At 36.2% G+C, this 13693-nt stretch overlaps 1 protein-coding gene and 1 non-coding gene across 2 annotated transcripts; both read right to left on the bottom strand.

Annotated features, from left to right (window-relative positions):
• Window positions 1-254: 254 nt before the first annotated feature.
• On the bottom strand, window positions 255-13474 carry haus6 (HAUS augmin-like complex, subunit 6). Its single transcript, XM_073836946.1, has 16 exons — window positions 13149-13474; window positions 12093-12188; window positions 11860-11938; window positions 11595-11727; window positions 7637-7781; window positions 6475-6537; window positions 6323-6377; window positions 6058-6231; window positions 5711-5904; window positions 3296-3425; window positions 2751-2853; window positions 2580-2670; window positions 2320-2467; window positions 1703-1801; window positions 1255-1381; window positions 255-1146 (listed from the first exon to the last, which is right to left on the bottom strand). The coding sequence occupies exons 1-16, from the start codon at window positions 13256-13258 to the stop codon at window positions 470-472; spliced, it is 2424 nt and encodes an 807-aa protein (XP_073693047.1). The 5' UTR covers window positions 13259-13474; the 3' UTR covers window positions 255-469.
• LOC141332568 (small Cajal body-specific RNA 8) lies at window positions 1440-1570 on the bottom strand. The gene has a single exon (XR_012355345.1).
• Window positions 13475-13693: the final 219 nt, after the last annotated feature.

Consider the following 13693-nt stretch of genomic DNA (forward strand, 5'->3'; position numbering starts at 1 on the left):
GAATGACTCGATGCTTCACATTTCCTCTCTGCTCATCATAGAACGCCCCATATCTACAGACTAGTGCGCACCACGATTAACAGGTGGTTGGTATACTTTTTCCCCAACCCACACACAATTATATTTTTTTCCTCATTATAGCAATGTAATTTGTAGTTCTTGATTGTATTTTGCATAAATAAAAAAAAAAATATATATATATAAATGAGAGTTTGCAAATAAAATACTTTATTACAAAACATGAACACAAACAACATTTCTGGCCAATATTTACCCATAACAATTAGTTTGTACATACTAAAGCTTAGTAGAGACGTCATAAGAAATCACATAGTTCAGACACAATGGGTGGCATTAAAATGGTTTAAAGTTAATTAGGCTGATCAATAGCACATCAAGCTGCAAGAGAAATTCATTTGGCAGACACATTTTGCATGGGGGGGAAAAAAAAAAAATTGTTTAAGCCATGTTAGTATTCATCAAGAGTCAAATTCACCAAACTGGGCAGGGTGAGTTTCTCTGTAGGAGGAGAAGGGGAAAAACTCTCGAGCTTGTCCAAATCAAGAGAGAAAAGCCTCTCATCAGTAGTCCACTGTCTCAAACCTTGGCTCTTCCTTGAATGTACAGAAGACTTTTCAATACTGGAGTCGTTGACAGGACATTTATCTGAAGAGGCTTCAAAGCACACCTGTGCTGTCAGTAAGGACGTTTCTCCATCAAGAGAATATGATTCAGCAGGTGACAGCATTTGTTCTTCCTCTCGTTCCTTGTTACTATGAATCTCTGCTGAGCCGTCACTGTTAAATGACAAGTCATCCTGAAAAAGGTCTGGGAGCTCTTCCTGAGCAATGCTGAATTTAATAATGTCACTTGAGTTTTGGCTGTTAAGAGCCTCCAGTTGTGAGGAGTCCCATGACACAGTTGAGTGGAGGGATGACCCCTGTTGGACAGAAGGAGGAGTGCAATGGGCAAGAGTAGCTGAAAATAATAGGGAAGGCTCTGGACTTGGTCTGGTGCAAGGGCTGTTCACCTCAGCCATGGGAGTCTTGAGCCAAGAAAGACTATCTTGCCGATTCCAAGTAGCTTGTTTCTTCTCAGCCATGCCTTCCTCCACAGCTTTTCTCCATGAACTTCTCACATCCTTGACTAGGGAGAGTTTACAATCATTTAAAAACATGTTTGAGATCTAAAGACAACTGACTTAAACATTTATAATTCAAATACTAATGTGTAGATGTCATCAAAAGACTATACTTAGACTCTCAGGGGTGCGGCACAGCTGTTTCCTTGTTGAAAAGGGATCAGATATGACACCTAATAACTGTCCCAGGTCCACATCACTCCTTCCATGGACTGGACTCATGATCACTGCCTCTGCAAACTGAAAACCAAATTAACCTTTTAACATTGTATATGCGTTTGCAAAACCTCCAACAGCAAATTGTCTGCCCCGTATCTGTCCGTGACGATTTCTCTCAATTCGCACCGGTCATCAAAGAGCAGTTTTAATATAGGGAAAACTTGTGATGGGTAGAGCACTGCTCAGGACTGCCCATGTATCAGTTTCCCAGAGCAAATTGTACTAGACACTAAAACCACAGCAAGCTTAATCTGTGGTACACACACGATAAATAATTAAACTATAAATAATAATAATAATAATAATAAATAATAATAATAATAATAATAATAATCCACATACTTGATTTGCCAAGTTGTCGCACTCTAAATCTAAAATTTCAGCCTTGTTCTTTAGGACAGAGGCCTTTGTCTTTGAGTGCAGATTTCTACTGTGGAAAGCCTGTAAAGAGAGAAAGGAGAAAATAATAATAATAAAGATGAAAAGCATACCTTCATTATTTGCATGAACTTCAGGGTTTATTCCAGAAAACCTGGGTTAATGCAACATCGCAAACCCCCAAAACACAACTTCAGACAGCTCAGGGTATGTTCACAGTAAACACATTTCCAACAGGGTGGCGAATCCAGTAATTACCATTGAAACAGAGGCTAATAAGCACCTCATACTACTACTTGTTAAACAGTGATTTATAACTATGCTCAAAGCCTCATGAATAGGGCATGTACCCACCAAATACCTCTGAAGTAAACTAACCCTGAAACACATGCTGCAGTTTTGGAATCAAATTTAGGTTATTAGTTCTCCTACCTGGATGTTGCATAACCTGCTTTCTGGAATAGCCCATGATGTTGCTACCCATTAACACACAATTATTTCCCCTCTAAGATGAAGTGTTTGTGCCTAATATATGAAGAGGTACAAGCAGAAAAGTATAAAGCTTAGCAATACAAAACTACCTGTACTGGACTGGGTGTCACAGACTTAATTTTAACTGGGTAAGTCAAGGGAGTTTCACATGGTGGTGGATCACAAGTCACTGGTTTTGGAGAAAAGCAGCTGTCAGAAGACAGCAAGATTCCTTTATATTCATCCACCTCCGAAATGCTGTTGAGATATTGAAAGGTTACATCCTTTTATTTATTAACATCCATGAAAATGGAACAAATGTCATCTTCCCAGATTTTCACTATTTAGAAACACTCAAATTGTGCTGTACATTTTCATTTCTGGCTCCAGGTGGAGTTCTGGTTCCAAATGGATGTCTGCCTCCATCTCTGGTTTTCTTTGCGATGGCTGCTCTAGCAGTTCTAAAAAGTGAAGGAAAATAAATGACAGTATCTACGGAAGAAAAGTATTACATAATGCAACCATCTAGTTGCTAACTTACCAGGTAGTTTATATGGATATTGTAAAATGATACTAGCCTCAAAGCTAGCCTTAGAAGCTGGCTCAAATGAGAGAGGAGCCATTGGGGAGACAAGGTCAAAAACCTGTTAAAATGTTACAGAGAGCAGATCAATACAGACAAACAAAATCAGAACATGATCAAAGATGCACTAAACTAAATGTGTAACTTCTATATGGATACTACTTTGTATATAACCTGGACACTGCAATGTTTTAGAATAGAGAAAACAAAGTGACCTGTATGGCCATATAAGCCTAAATAACCTTGATAGCTAAATAAGTAGTAGCCTGAAGCCTGTATAAAATGTCTTTCAACTGACAGTAGCCATTGACTTGTCACATTTGTGAATCAATGACTACCATCAACTGTTTGGTTACACACATTCTATAAAACATCTTCTACGTTCACTTAAGCAAAATGAAGACTAACACAGGTTTGGAACAACTTCAGAGTGAGTGAATGATGGCAAAATCATTCATTTATCCTTTTAATATCAACAAAAAAGCAGTTATGACTCCACTTACAGGCTCCTCTTTAGGATAAGAGATCAGGGGTGTTTTTTTCAAAGACTCTGCCCACTTGTTCTCCCAGTCCTCCTCCAGCCTCCTAATAGAGACCTTCATCTCTACCGCATTCTCTTTGACTAGTTTCCGCCTTGAAAAAAATAAATAAATAAAAATTACAAATGTCTTTTGAACACTGTTTTTTAATATTAAACTAAAACAAATGGTAAACAACCAATATTACTCCCCACATTAATTATGTCCCTTCACTGCTTTGCATGCTTTTATACTTCAGGTGACTGTGAACCGAGAGGGTGTGGTCACAGATTTAAATTGCCAACACATGAATTAAATCAGTTGCTGATCAATCAAGTCTCAACTCACAAATGACAGAGCCTGCTTCTATGTGATACTAGTCATTTTCAATAGTATTTAGGGAAGATAGGGTGGATAGTAGACATAGTGGGATGCAAGGAAAGATTTTTAAATCTCCAATTAGTTTTTATGATGAAATAACCAGAGGCCCATTTCAGAAAGGTTAAGTGAAAATTCTGAATATGTTAACCATGAAATGGGGAAAAATCTAGGTGTTGTGTTTCAGAATGGGAGGTAGGTTAAACCTGAGAAAGCAGGGTAAGTCTAGCCTGTTTCTGAAAGAGAGGTAACTTATACTTAGAGTCGGTTACCAGGGCAACTTACTCTGTGATCCTAACCTGGTCGGGAGCAGGTTTTCTTTAGTAAATCCAGAGTTTCTTTTAGTTTTCTCCCCGCCTTTTTAAAGCTGAGGCGATGTTGAAATACCTCATTCATTCACGCTGTGAAAAGCTTTTCTTACTGTCTTATTTCAAGTACAAATATCTTAAAAGTATCGAAGCAAGATACATTTCTATAAAAAAAGACATGTCTTGTTTCCTGGCAAAACAGCATTTTACCAAGTAAAATGATCTGCCAATAGGGTAGGAAAAATAATCCTGATGCAAACAGAAAACATTTTTCTTACCCCATTGGCAGACAATTTGCAAAATAAAAAAAATGCATGTAAAATGATGATTATTATTATTTTCCTCAGGAAACAAGACTAAATACCTTATGTCATTTTTCTTATGTAGAAAAATCCATCTTGATTTAAAGAATCTTGATATATTTTGATGGAAACAACAAAACAAAAATACCAAGTAAAAAAAGCATTTTTTGCAGTACAGGTACATTCATTTATCCAGTCATTGCACATCTTTACATCATGCAGATACCATCAAAGTGAAGTGGCATGTCCATACACAGTATCCTAGATGAGGAGGCTGTATTCGTCCATAGGGAGTTTTTTTCCCCCACATGCATATTTGTTTGAGATGGACCATTTTTAAACGGTAGTTATCTTTATAACATCAGGGGTGCAGAGCACATTAGTAAGACTGTATGTAGAGCGGTAAGGAAAGTGTGCCTTACTCTCACACCCTTTCTCAGAATTTGTGTGTTGTTTCCTGGGCACAAATCTGTCAAAGAGGAGTTTCACAGGACTGCAGGTCAGTGGTGTAGAAATCGGTTTAAACAAGGCTAATCTGATAAATGACTTTTAATTGATAACACCTTGCTGCGACCTCTAGAAGTGACCTAATAATTGGAATAACCCTCAGGATTTCCTGATGTGGCTGGATGCACCAATAACGTGCATATTCCCATCATCGCACCTTCCAAAAATGAAGTTGATTATTGTATATCAGAAGGTATCTCTAGATTTAGCTATATACTTTTAATCTCTCAGTGATGCTGCTGCAGGTCCTTAATCAATTTTGCAAACCTGCTGTTGGCTGAGTAGAAGTTAAATGTTAATTTTATTACCCTAATTAGGAAATGTAACAGGTTGGATTAGAGAATGTTTAATTATGTGAAAAGAACATTAGACTATTTGGGGGAAAAAAGCTGCTGCACACTTAAATAGACACTGAATGACATGTATTTAATGTGTCAAATTTTGTAAAGTCATGTATCCTACAACCATAAATTTATGCTTAAAGCTTTACCTGGTTGAATTATGTTTTTATAATTTTTTTTTTAGCTGCTTCCACTTTTTGTGCCTGTGGGATACCATGAAAATAAGTTATCTCGCCATTCTGCCAGTGCTGTTGCCATGGTGAATCGTAATTTCGGAGCTCCATTTTTAATAGTCTTGGTGCACACACTTAACTCACATTCAGCATACTCAGAGCTGAACTCAATTCAACTGTTCTGAAACCAACAACTAAGTACAAGTTTAATTTAGACTTGGTTAAACCTCCTTATTGAAATGGGCCCCAGAAGTTTTTTCCTGTTTGTTTGTTGTCCATTTAGTCTTGTAATGTAATATTTAACAAACAATTTTATTTGATGTCACTTGTCCCCTTAAAAATTGTAAATGTAAAAAACACAATTTAATGTTTAAGATCACATTTGTGGTACCTTATAAGCTTGAGGTTTTCTTTTGAGCGACTGAAAAGCAAGGCATGCTCTTGGAGGTCTTGGAGTTGAAGCTGTACACTTGGACCAACCAATTTCTCTCTCTTCTCACTTAGGATGTGCAATCCTTCATTTAAAAGCTCCAGCAAACGGACAAGGACAGTCTGCCTTCCCTCATACAAGTTACCAACACTGGACTATGGACACAGACAGAACTCACTGTCAGAAGTTTCAATTCCAAAATAGCACATTGCCCTATTAAATATTATTAATCCTTAAAAAAAAAAAAAAAAAACATACCTTTTCTATGTTAAAAAGATTTTTAACCCTTTCTTGCTTATAGCTCTTACCTGGTGGGACAGCCGCTCCATCCTCTCATGCAGAACTGCAGGTATCTTCACGCTCAAGTCTTGCCCACCTAAGATGTACTGGTCTACCTGTCTGTGGATCACACTCTCCACCACTTTTTGATCTACTTCAAGGGTGGATAAGACTTTGTCTGTCTCAGTCCAAAGGCCTCGCACCTGAGAGCGTAAATTACCAAAAAAATGTAACAAGTAGGCATGATTAAAAGGACAAATTATAGAAAAACTGAAAAGTGAACATGGTGCAAACCTTTTGGTTTTTTGCAAGAATGTCTTTCTTCAAATCTGTGTTACTGTCATGTTCTCTACAAAAAAGAAACAATGTTTTAAGTGAAATGAAATTGATATCAATAATCAATTTACTTTAACAGAGTTGTCAAATAAAATATCTCAGATATTTACTTAAGCAAGTGATCATATTTGGCATCCTCTGCATCAAGGCCCCTCAAAGACGCCTCCAAACCTCTATTAAAAAAAAAAAAAATATATATATATATATATATATATATATATATATATATATATAAAACAAAAATGCAGTTATGTAACTCTCTCTAGAATCCTGAGTAGAGAATGATACACTGCAATAGTAACTGATATAACAGGAACACCCCCAAGTGTGACAATTGTAAAGACCATATAGAAAAAGCAAAATCAACTCCCTTAAGGTGTTGTGTCACTGGTTATATATAAATACCATCAATCCTAAGACTTTGATGAGAAACTGCATCCCTTACCCTGCATGATATGGAATATGCAAAACTTATACTATGGTTACCAGCACTGAAATCAGCATTTAAGCTGTTGTTGCTTTTTGCTTATTTTGTTTTAAGGATAAATATAACAATTCATTTTCATCAGTTACTTGAGGGCTAATATATGTTCTGCCCTTTCTAAATCATATACACAGAGTAGCATAGTAAGATTACATGTATTTGAATGTGTATTTGAATTAGTGAGAGAGATTGTGTGTGTTTGAAAAACTTGTTTATGTAGTGTCCTTCTACTATAGTAAAGTTGTTGGTTTTAGTTATTTCAGAAAATGGAAAAAAAAATAATAATGCTGAGAAATATAATGTAAAATTTCACTAACATTGTTGCCTACATTGCAGACAGTAGCCGCACCTAACATGCAGATCGCAATCACAGAAAAAGTCAGGAGCATAAACTTGTCAATGCTGTCCTGTGATTTATCAATTAATATTCATTTTATTTTTTTATTAACTGTACAGCTCATGCTGCTTCACCATATGAAACGTTTATAACAACAATGACCATGTCATTGAAAAGCCCCAATAGAGCGACAAAAATAGCTTGCTGAACAGTAAGAAACTTGAAGTCTGATGGCAAGATGCCTTGAGAGGTGGCATCAGACAATTGCCACACATGGGGGTGTTCCTATATTTTCAGCTATGTGGTATTGAGTGAATCTATGAAAGGGAACCAAATAAATAAATAGTGTAAATATTAGATGCAAATAATACTTTCTGTATAATAATGCAATGATTCAAAAAGATTTACAGTGCCTCTGAAACAGTAAAAAGGAATGATTGCAGCCACTCACTTAGCTCTTTTCTGGTAGTCTTGGATGAGAAAGTCCTGCTCTACAGTCACTCTCTGGAAATGTCTCTTCACCAGGTGAAATCTTTTAGTCTCCAGCTCTTTTGAACTTGCTGGCATCACAGCAGCCTCAGGGGCCCAAGTGTCATCTAATTGTTAATGTGATAAATATAAAACAGTTATATCAATTAGAATCCCCTCAACATGACAATTTCATCCCTAAAAAATAAAAAAAGGCTGCATATTCTATGTGAGCACGGCCGTAGCCAGCTATGAGGTCCGGACCGAAAAATAAAATGTCAAGCTCTTTGAATGATTATTTAGCCGTTTAATCCACCTCATATCACATGATTATTTGCAATTCATGTTGCTGCGAGAAGCTAGCGCAGTAAACGGGGCTTGAGAACGCGTTGAGTGAGAGCGCGGGTGCAGCCTCCGTTTGTTGCCAGATCCACCTGTTATAAGTGATTTTTGACTCGTTTGTCCAATTTAGTGTGACACTTTGGGACGTTTATAAAGTGGAAAGTTGAACGTCAGTGTTAGTGATATATTAATCTTATTTACAAAACACAAGCTTTGAACTTATTTCGGATATCGTTTTCTTTCTTTTTGTAATTGCTTGTTTTTCGTAGCAATGTCTGGCAACATTGTACATTCATAAAAAAAGCTTATAGACAATCTGTAATTTAATTGCTGACAGGAAGATACCACAATCGGTAAGACAAACGCAGTGATCATCGTTAATATCTGAAAGAAATGTATAACACTATCAAAACCAATAGCATAATACAAATCTGTTTGTTACAGATGAAATGGGCTACTATGCCAAATAATGTTAACGTTACTGGCCAGCAGGAAGACGTCTCATGCTCTTTAGTTAACCTTAAGTCATCAAAAAACAATAATTAAAGCAGTGTTTCTCAACTGGTGGGTCGCTAAAACGTTTTGAGTGGGTCGCGGAGTGTGCAGTCAAAGAAACAACAAACGTAATTCTGTTTTTTTCTGACGCTAGACTATTATTTTGAAAGACGTGCGTGAAAGCGGTTGACTCTTCTATCAGTAGCTGAGAAAAACGCTTTTTCCTCATTCAGTATCTACGGTCAAATCAGATGTTATCAAGTTTTATGTCAGTGTCATTATTCTAACGTTATTTTTATAACTTGTTATAAAATAAAAATTCCCTCAGAAAAAAAAAACAAAAAACGAACTTTCCATGTAAAACATTACACTGAATAAAAAATCTTTCACAATCATCTACATGTCTGTCTATTTTGAAGTTTAGGCTATATGTAGTGCATTTGTGGGTGTTATTATAGCACAATTCTTAACACCTTACTTCGGACCTCACTAATTTTCAAACCCTGGTTACGGCCTTGTATGTGAGCCCCTTTTTTAAAACTGTTGCCCCTCCCCACATTTATAAAGATGACCTCCCACAGCAATCTGTAAAAGTAAGATGGCAGAGTGCAGTATGGAGCTTTCTGCTGAAGGCAAACTTACACAGAAAAAAAAAGCCCTTTGACAAAGAGATATAAAACCATAACAAATACTTCCCTGTTTTTTTTTTTTTTTTGGAAATGGAGAGCTGGAAAATGTGCTGAAGGACAAGACAGAGCAGGCAGCTTGAGTGGTTAAATGGTTAAATGTACTTGCACCTCAGCTTTTATGACGCAAGATTAATGTAAACACACCCCACTGTGAACACTTTAGTAATTCGTGTCAACCTTTTGGGCTTTATGAATGTTTATTTTAAGTTGAAGTGATGTGTGTGTAAAAAAACTGGAAGCAAGCAGAGTACAGCCATTTCTAAAGCAGGCAGTGTCATCTGTTTTAAACACTAAGCTCAGATTCAATTGAGTTTTGCTACAGTATCGCAAGTCATTAAGACAGGAAGGTTGGGATATCTTAAGAATAGGAACAATGACGTTTTTGAAGCAATTGGGAATTACTGACTGATTGGTAATGTTTGTTATGCTTTTTAGAAGTCCTTTATGCTTATCAAAAATACAGCAAAAACAGTAATATTATAAAACATTATAAATTTACAACTGTTTTTTGACCTTATTTACCAAAGAATCCTGGGGAAAAAAGTATCACAGGTACTAAAAAATACATTGTTGTCTTCAACACTGATAATAAATCAGCATATTATAATTATTTCTATTATTAATATTATTTATAGTAGAATGTATATGCAGTGACCTCCTTTTTTTGGACCACAAGGGTGACTAGTGGCGCTTTTCCACTACACAGTACCAGCTCGACTCGGCTCGCCTCGGCTCTGTTTGGTTTTCCACTGTGTAAAAGTTGTACCTGTACCTCCACAATAGTACCTGGTTGTCATAGCGACGCTGCAAGAAACTGCCGTGATGTAATCTTCTACGCGACACACACCCGCTGTCTGCACCTCCTCGTTTGACCACGGCGTATTCTTCCGAGTTGCCATAATATGTAATGGATTGGATATGTCACGCAATCTCTGGCCAAACTTTTTAATAATGGCGGGGTTATTCTGGATACTATTGCTGGCGCGTGCAATGATGACGCAGTGAATAGTGACGATTCTCTCTGACCAATCAGCAGTCTGCTGTGTTTTCACGTCACATTTTAGTATCGCCTTAGCTCGCCTCAGCTCGCTTGGAACCTCGCCGGAGGTGGTACGAAAAAAAGTACCTGGAAGCCGGTACAGGTACAACTTTTACACAGTGGAAAACCAAACAGAGCCGAGTCGAGTCGAGCCGAGGCGAGCTGGTACTGTGTAGTGGAAAAGCGCCATAGGAGCATGAAAGTGTTCAGCCATGACTTCCTATTCCACAGGATTATAAATAAAGGTCAAATTCCCTCAATCATCCATCACAAGGAGTAAAACCAAAGAATATAGTTCTGATGTGCAAAACAATATTGTTGAGCGAAAGTGAAAGTGGCTGTAAGAAAATAGCTAAATCATTGAAAATCCCCATTTTCACCATCAGGGCAATAATTAGGAGGTTCCAATCCACCAAAGATGTTACAAATCTGCCTGGAAGAAGGACACGTCTATATTGTTCTACTGTACAGTGAGGAGGAGAGTTTTAGTGGCCAAAGACTCTCCAAGGATCCCGTCACCCCCTCTCTCTACCACTTTGTTTCCTGTCTCACTACTGTCTGAACTGATTGTCCATTATTTTAAAACTGACATTGATGAGCAGCGCAGCGCGTAAAAGTTTGCAAAATGCTGCAAAAGATGCGAGCGCAATGGTCATGCACTTCCATAGCACCGACTACATACACGGAGGTATATTTTTAATGGGAAAGTATTAACAGAATTTAAAAAAACGATATTACCAACATGGGAAAATTTTGGTTCTGAATTTCGGTTTCGATTACTTTTCGGTTAATCATCCAGCCCTACTATTAACAGTTCCTAGAACTCATCTGAAATCTAGTGGCTGTACTGTGAAGATGTGGAATAACCTGTCTGTTGATGTCAGAACTATTTCAACTGTACATTGCAAGTAAAAGTTGGAAAGTTATCTTTTTTTAAATTTTTTTTATTTAGCTTTTAATCATTATTATTGGCTTCTTTGTTGTTTGTGGTTTAGTTTTGTCATGTTGTATGTTATTTTATAGTTATTGTTTTGTACAGCACCTTGGTCAACACGTCTTGATTTTAAATTGTGCTTTTAAATAAAAATAATATTGTCATTGTTTTTTAACAAGCAACACTTCCACACAGTATACACGTGTATCCTCGCTTATAGATATAGCTGCTCTAATACTCGTTCCTCACCTCCATAATGGTGCAATTAGAGAATTGAAATGTCCTTCAAGATGACTAACTTTGATATCTGGGTCAATGGCTGGAGGAGGGAGGTGCGAGGAAACAAGGAAGCATCAATTTTTGAGAAGCACCCTAGCTGTACAGTGTTTAGTTTGTGAATTTTTTTCTTTTTTGAGGAATGTTTAGGAAAACAATAGCATACCTGTGGCAAATGTCTTCAGTGTTTTCAGCATGACGTGTTTAGATAAGTGGAGCATCAAGTTGATAAATCTTGGTCCAAAAGCAGAGAGTAAATGTGATGCAGCCACCTTAGGAAAAGCATTACCTTCTTCGTTCTAAATATATATAAAAAAACAAACAAACAAAAAAAACATAAAATACACTTTTTGCTTACCTAAATATTCTCTAGCAATGCAACAGGCACAGCACTAAAAGGAAATCATACATTAAACACCAAATGCACATACCGCTATCTCTTGAAGCCAGGCAAAAGCCACCTTTCGAAACTCAGCATCACCTTTATGATCCCAAATTGGCCAGCAATGTCTATGAAAACAAGATTTTCAAATCCATAATTCAAATCACAACAGATGAGGACAGCAAAATAAATATATATATATATATATATATATAATATAATCAATAAAATAATAAATAATATATAATAAGTTTATATATTATAAATAAAGGACAGTATTACCTGAAGACGTCTTGGGCACGAGTGGGACTCAGTTTATTAAATAAAAAGTGGATGACAATGTAGAATGCCTCTTTGTTAGGCTTATCAAACATGTTCCTATAAAAAAAAGCAATCAATCAATCAATATGACGATAATAATTATTATTAATATTATAATATTATTCTCTCTCTGCAATTAAATCAATTGACTGAAATACTATATTAAGAATAATATTAATAATAATGCAATAGTTTTAAATTAAAAAAAATATTTATCAACATGCAATTTGAAGGCGATGAAAACAAATTGAGTAAATGTATCTATGAAGGCTTTGCAGGGGTGTAAAAAGAACACAAAAACTATACTTGGGTAAAAGATCAGATATTGATTGAAAGTTTTATTCAATTAAAGGTACAGGTATCTGGCCATATAGTACTTTCACTCAATGTGAAATGTATAAGTATTTTTTTAAAAAAGGCCCTGTATACTTGCATTATATGGACTAAAAACCTTTGTTTAAGTTCATCTTAAGAAAGAAAATCAATATACATTGAATACATTGCTTTTATTATTATTGGCACACAAATTATTGCATACACCTTTTTTAAAATAGCTGTTCTTTAATAGATTAGCCCTGAGTAGGTGCAAGTAGATGCAAGTAATATGTTAAAATTTTCTTTAGTTATTAACAAAAGCCTGCAACTCCATTGTCCTATATAATTTAATTTCTATATAAATTATATAGCAGTCTAAATAAAATAACATAATAATAATAATTATTATTACTATTATTATTATTATTGTAGCTAATGAGAAAAGAGTTGGCACAGTTGTATAAAAAGGCTGATCAGGACACACACTCAGAAATGTAAAATTGTTGAAAGCAATAAAAATTGCAGCTGGATCAGTGAAATTAAGAGATACATTATAATATTAACTGTTATAAGTATGTCATATACTTACGTAAGCTACATTTAAGTTACTTACTACACTATAAATGTCCTTGTAAAGGCTAGACGAATGCAAACTAATGATGAAACTATTCAGTTAGGAGGTATAATATGGATTATACTTACATTCCTAGATTCAGATGTTTGATGTTTTTGGTAACTGTATCCGGTCTGAATTCGAGGCACAACAGACACCACCATAAGTATTTACCGTTTGTTTTCTGTAATTTAGACATCTCGCATAATAGAGCAGCAGGCGCTTCAGGATAATGCGACAAATTCAACTAAACGATTTACTTCACAAACAATTTGCAAGCTAATAATAATAACCCAAAGACACCATACCATTCGTTTTTACGCTTGGTCTAGCTGCGACAGACTCAAAAACACACTGGAAAAATGTTTACTTGTATTTTAACACAGCAACTTCCTTCTAACCGCCAAATTGTTTGAGCGAGTTGACGGAGTCTGTGCAGTGGCTAAGTCGCAAAGCTTTGTCAGGGCACTCTCGTGCCTTTGTCTACTCTGATTTATATCTACAGTTGATAGGCTAAAGCAAAATGGCGAAGGCGTCCTACAGATTGACGAATGTCTATTCCGTGTGTTTATATATCTGCATTCAAGTGCACCAAAAAACGAGGGCTCGGGAGTGTTGCATGTATTGGCACACA

The sequence above is a fragment of the Garra rufa genome, chromosome 3, assembly GCF_049309525.1.
Source record: "Garra rufa chromosome 3, GarRuf1.0, whole genome shotgun sequence".
NCBI lineage: Eukaryota > Metazoa > Chordata > Actinopteri > Cypriniformes > Cyprinidae > Garra > Garra rufa.

Excerpts from the sequence above, each read along its gene's own strand:
- haus6 (XM_073836946.1), bottom strand. The coding sequence starts at position 13,258 with ATGTCTAAATTACAGAAAACAAACGGTAAATACTTATGGTGGTGTCTG. Across the intron at positions 11,939-12,092 it reads CGTGCCCAAGACGTCTTCAG|ACATTGCTGGCCAATTTGGG; the intron begins GTAATACTGTCC and ends TTGTTTTCATAG. Across the intron at positions 3,426-5,710 it reads GAAAACCTCAAGCTTATAAG|GCGGAAACTAGTCAAAGAGA; the intron begins GTACCACAAATG and ends ATTTTTTTCAAG.